At 34.2% G+C, this 5,701-nt stretch overlaps 1 protein-coding gene across 1 annotated transcript; it reads right to left on the bottom strand.

The window, feature by feature from the left end:
• On the bottom strand, positions 255 to 3,691 carry LOC109948405 (probable myosin light chain kinase DDB_G0279831). The gene is made up of 4 exons (XM_020561278.1): positions 3,127 to 3,691; positions 2,363 to 2,427; positions 2,204 to 2,233; positions 255 to 2,097 (listed from the first exon to the last, which is right to left on the bottom strand). Exons 1-4 carry the CDS (start codon positions 3,175 to 3,177, stop codon positions 1,212 to 1,214), a joined length of 1,032 nt encoding a protein of 343 aa, XP_020416867.1. The 5' UTR covers positions 3,178 to 3,691; the 3' UTR covers positions 255 to 1,211.

Raw genomic sequence — 5,701 nt, 5'->3', positions numbered from 1 at the left:
TAATATAATTTTAAAATTAAAAAATTTTTTTTTTTTTTTTTTTTAAAAAAAAAAAAAAAAAAAAATAAAAAAAAAAAAAAAAAAAAAAAAAAAAAAAAAAAAAAAAAAAAAAAAAAAACATTATCGATTTTAAAATAATAAATAATTTGCAAAGCACCCACACCCCCTTTACCACCTACCACAAAAAATAAAAAAAAATAATAAAAATATAAAAATAAGATAAATTTGTCCTTAGTACTGCACAAGTTGGTTGTGGTGTGGGGGTGTGGTGTGGTGGGTTTTTGTGTGTGTGGGAGAGGGGAGGAGATTGGGTTTAATAAAATCACTCAGTTTAGAAAACTAGATTACCCCTTTTTTTCTGCCAGTATCTAACTTGAACACCAGTATTAATAAGAAAACCTTGAACAGCAGTTAATTTCAGCAGTCAAAGTCAAAATATGAGTAACCAACAATCAATTAAGGATCACCCTTGAATAACCTTGCAGCCAAACAAAACCAAGAGAGTAGCTTTGACGAGGATATTTTGAACACCCACAACCAAATTGAGACTTGTGCTAAAACACCAAGAACAAAAAGCAACAAGATCTGATTGCAAGGGAGAATGAATTTCTTGTGAGGACCATGATTGGAAAGACAGAAAGAATAAAATCTTTTTGACAATTAGTGAAGATGTCGAAGACGATAATGCATAAACCAAGCATATGACAGTAAAAGATGACAAATGACAATGAAACCAACAAGAGAAACAATGAACCCAAAAAAGGAAAAAGAAACCCTCTAGAGAACAAAATGAAAAGATGTGGTGAAGCCATTAAACAGATCTCTTTAAGAAGACCACATCTCAGAACCGATGCTTTGATAGCATGCTGAGAAAATAGGGAGAGAATGAGATACATTAATCTCAGCCCTAGAAGAGTTCAGATAGATTGCAGTCCTGGACTTAATGGGAAACTGAACAACAACCTAATCAATAAGTTTAGGAAACCAGATCACACACCTATTAACTAGATATTCTAATAGACCTAGAAGCTAAGCTACAATGTACTTCTATGCTCCAACATGTCTAGTAAGGTTATTTAGACTAGTCTCTTACACAAGTGGGAGCCTATTTCAGATATCTGTACGTCATCTTTAAGCGAACCATGGCTTAGAATTTTTCAACTTAAGAAAACACGAAAATCTTCACTGTCTGTGTTTCAGATTAGCACATCTCACACCTTTGGTTTTGCAGCTTCCAGGTGGACTGGCTTTGCAACATTAGGTGCCATTCTGTACTTTGTAGTCCCTCGATCAATCTTATGAGTTGTCTTGGATACTTTAGAAGATTTTATTCTGTTATTGGATGCATGAGTCATTCTTGCCACATTTCTGCTATCTGGGGTTCTTTCTTTGTACTGTATTGACGTAGATGTTGAGGTCCTGCCATCATTACAAGGATTTGAAGATGATCCCACACTAGACTTGCTGGATGAAGATTTACGGCCTCTTGATTGCCTTCTATCACCATTAATCACCACTCTGGATGCTGGCCTTGTAACACCGCTTTTCCTCAGGCGAGCCTTTATGACTGACAATAGCCCATTTGCTTGACTCAACGCCTGATTTGATTTCTCCGTAAACTTCTGTTGTTTCTGCTGGTCACTTTCAGATGTAATGGTGCTTGTTGTACTGCTTTCATCTGCCCTGTTTGTCATAGAACTCAGAGTACATGTTGGATCCTCACAAGAAGATATTGGCTTAGAGCAATTGGTTATGGGATTTCCAAAGAAACTGCTTTTACAAACTGAACTTGATTTGGAACTCGATGTTCCTTTCAAATTTATAAAGCTTGATTTGGGTTTCATATCATCACTGGACCCTGAATTCCCGCAGGAAGATGTCCCACTCAGAACTTTTTCTGGGTTCCGCTTATCTAATGAAAAATCCTGGTTGTCCCCTATCCATTTCTTGTTTACAAAGTCTTTGCCTCTTGACTTAGAGACAGAAGAGGGAAGTTTTGGCGAAGATGGTCCCTTTAAGTCATAGTTTAAGGCCATAATATCCTCACAGGAATTGGAAAATGCAGCCTTCAACTGGCGAGAAGAGCATTGGTGGAACCTAATAATTCATCAAATTACTATAACTCAGCATCCGTATTCAAAGACATGAATTCCAAAGCCAAAATAGAGAAGACCACATAATCAAAGGGGCAAAGGATACTTACAGGTGGCTTCTGTAAAACCACTCATCATCACTGCAATATATTCAAAAAAGAAGAATTAAAATTGGCATGGCATACATAACTTATAAATTATAAGATCCTGGAAACCATTTCTTTCGTTAAAAAAGAAAAAAATGTGTGGCTGAGTATACTAGAGCCTACATATGTTGGTTGTTTGAGTTGGATTCTAATGTAAGATCCACCCACATAGGAGCTTCAATTTCTTCCTGTATCAATCAGAAAAAAGAAGAAGTAAATATCTAGTAAACTCGAGGCCCAGAAAAATTGCAAGAAATTGAAGAGATTGCAAGTTAATCTTGATTCTTGACATAATAATGGGCTTTATAAAGATTTAAAACGCTAAATCCTTTTCTATTCCCACATTTGTACACACAGAACCAGAACGAAATCAACTCCGAATTGATAGCCGAGCATAGATGCAGAAAGAAAACTATGAATAGCTAAATCAAAGCAAGCATAATCAGAAGATGCACCTTCAGAGTTGATTAAGATAAGTTACTAGCAAAATGCAGAATAAGAAATAGATATAGAAGGGTAAACATGAACACTAATAAAGAATGCAACATCTAATATGAAAACTTGGAAATAAATAAGTAAATACTAAAGCCCAAAAAAATCCAAAAATCCAAAATCCCAGAAAATGAAAACAATGGTAAACTCAAATGAACCCAGAAATGACACTAAAGATCCCATATTCATATTCAAGAACCCCAAGAAGAGGACCAACATTTCAAACAAACCAGATTACTAAATTCAATAAATCCAAGATCATTTGGGAAGAAAAATTAAACAAAGACAAATAAAACCTAAGCTTACAAACACAAGAACCCAAATTCCTAAACCAGAAAAACGTTTAATACCGACAGAGAGGAAGAGAACAAGTTCAAGAAAGATGAAATCTTTACCAGAAAAGCCCAGTGGTCATTGCTTTTCTTCAAAACCATATTCTTTGTCATCTTCAACCTCCTTGTGTCACGCTAAGAAAGCTCCAAATGGCTCAGACGAATGGGCTTCTATCATCAATCCTCCATCTTCTATTTGGCTATTTGGGAAGGAACTGTAGGACGTTTCAGCTTTCACGGCTGCGAACCCAACGACGTCGTTTCTGGATGGACGGCTGAGATTAATCAACAGAGCCCGGGATGGGAAAGGTTATGCGTTGTTCTGAATGGAGATGGCGAGCTCAATCCTTTTGACCGTTGGCGTGATTCAAATTTGATCCAGAAAAAAAAAATATATATATCATTTTCTTGTTATTACCGAATGGTCATATTTGTCTCTGAAAGGCAAGTCTCAAAATCACACGTTTGTTTGTTAGAGAGTTGGGATGGAAAATTAAGAAAAACTATTGGGCCTTTCTCATACAAGACAAAGCCCAATGATAGGCCGAATTGACGTCCACTTCTAATTATCATATTATTTGATTTTGATGCCACTTTTAAAAAAAATTGCTTATGCTGTGTTTTGAAAATAATAAGCTGTAAAGTTAGGCACTTCCATATTTGATAAATAATATTTTTAAAGTGCTCTTAGTATAAAATGCAGTGTCAAAACTGTTTAGTAAATTTTAATATAAAACTGTTGCAAATGTGAATAATGGCTAAAATGGACATGATGTTGAAAGTGTTATGCGCTAATCATGTGATGATAATGGTGGTGGTGGTGAAAGAGATGGAGGTGAAAATGATGGTGAAAGAGGTGGTGGTAGAGGTGTTTTGTAGAAAGTGGTCTCAATATTGCCACCGAAACAAAACTTTTTACCTACCAAATGTTCGGAACAATACGTAATGCATTTTGTGGGATTTTTTTATGTGCGTGTGCTTTGTTTGGAGGACCGGCTTGCTATTACTATTCCAATTAAATTGGACTAGTCTCTCGGCTGCTGTGTGGTGTACTAATAAGGATTGTGAACTAGAGTAGTCTAATGTAGGGGTGGGCATCAGGACCAGAAAACAGGAACACCAAATCGGATCGGATGAAAAAAAATTGATTGACTAAAAAAGTCAACAAATCATCACTGAACCGGTTAATTCTAATGCTACATTTTTAATCTCATAACTAATATTTCCCTAAGTCCAACTTCAAAACATCTCACTTTTTTAGGCCCAATATCTTTCTTTGTATAAAATTGGATCATTTATTAATTTTCAAGTCCAAAAAATTAAATTTTAGTTTGAATTTGTATTAAAAAAAGTTTCAAAAAAAAAAAAAATCCGGTCCAAAATTGAGTCAAACTGGACTGCTAGTTTAAAAAAAAAAAAACTAAATCAAATCGATTAAATAGTATCGATTTCAGTTCCAGTTTGAGGTGAAAATCAGACCGAACCGGACTGCACCCATCCCTAGTATAATGTAATAAGGCCCAGTTGTCTCTAAACTAAAGTTTTTTAAAATTCGTTTTAATAAATAGTATAGCCGCACCGCTATACTCTTTAATATAATATAATTAATTAGTATAGCCGCACGGTTATACTTCAGTTATTTTCTAAATTTTTCTAATAAATAGTATAGTGGCGCAGCTATACTGGGTTATTTTTTTTAAAAAATTTCCTTGAATTTCATTTATCGATAAGAGTAGTTTAGAAAATACATGTTTTTTAAAAAGCGAACGTATAATACATGTACGTAGGTAGGTTACATGTCTAATGCACGTGTTTTTTTTATACATAATTTTAAATTTCAAAACAAAGATTTATGGGTATAGTAGTAAGAGAGAATGTAGTATTCTTCATGTAAAGTGTTGTTTGAAAACTGAAGCATAAGCAAAAGCATGCCATGTCCTAAATCCTATGTGCGGTATCAAATACAAAATACTTCTCTACATGTCTTTAACATATGAATGCATCCTTCTACGTATAAAATATCGTTATAATTAAATAGTATAGCTGTGTGGCTATAAGAAAGTTTTTTTAATTTATTTTAATAAATAGTATAGCCCTACAAATTGAACTCTCAGATTGATTTAGTGTCAAATTTCTCTCAAAAATTGATTTACTATGAAATTTCTCTCAAATATTTGCTTTGGAGATGTTGAAACTAGCAATATTTGTAAAGTATAAACTAATACAACTAGAAGGGTACGGTTCTTTTTTTTTTTTTTTCAATAAATGGTATAGCCGTGTGGCTATACTCCTTCCAAATATAATATACTTCAAGCGTAGAGCTGCGTGGCTATACCGTTTCTGGACATGTGGCCCCGATTCCCTAGGCGGGTACACTTTATTATTATTATTATTATTATTATATATATAGTATAGCCGTTCGGCTTTACGAGGGTATTTTTTTTTTAAAAAAATAAATAGTATAGCCGGACGGCTATACGCCTTTTAAATATAATATACTTAACGAGTATAGCCGGTCGGCTATACGATTTAAAAAAAAACTAAAAAAAACCAAGTATAGCCGTCGGGCTATACTATTTAAAAAACCAAAAAAAAAAAAACAAAACCTCCTAGCGTGTCAAAATAAGTATAGCTGCGC

This window comes from Prunus persica, chromosome G4 (genome assembly GCF_000346465.2).
Source record: "Prunus persica cultivar Lovell chromosome G4, Prunus_persica_NCBIv2, whole genome shotgun sequence".
NCBI lineage: Eukaryota > Viridiplantae > Streptophyta > Magnoliopsida > Rosales > Rosaceae > Prunus > Prunus persica.
This window is presented reverse-complemented; position numbering and strand designations above follow the sequence as displayed.

Coding starts and splice junctions, on each gene's coding strand:
- LOC109948405 (XM_020561278.1), bottom strand. CDS start 3,177: ATGACAAAGAATATGGTTTTGAAGAAAAGCAATGACCACTGGGCTTTT. Junction 2,428..3,126: donor ATGACCACTGGGCTTTTCTG/GTAAAGATTTCA, acceptor TGATTGATACAG/GAAGAAATTGAAGCTCCTAT. Junction 2,098..2,203: donor TGGTTTTACAGAAGCCACCT/GTAAGTATCCTT, acceptor ATGAATTATTAG/GTTCCACCAATGCTCTTCTC.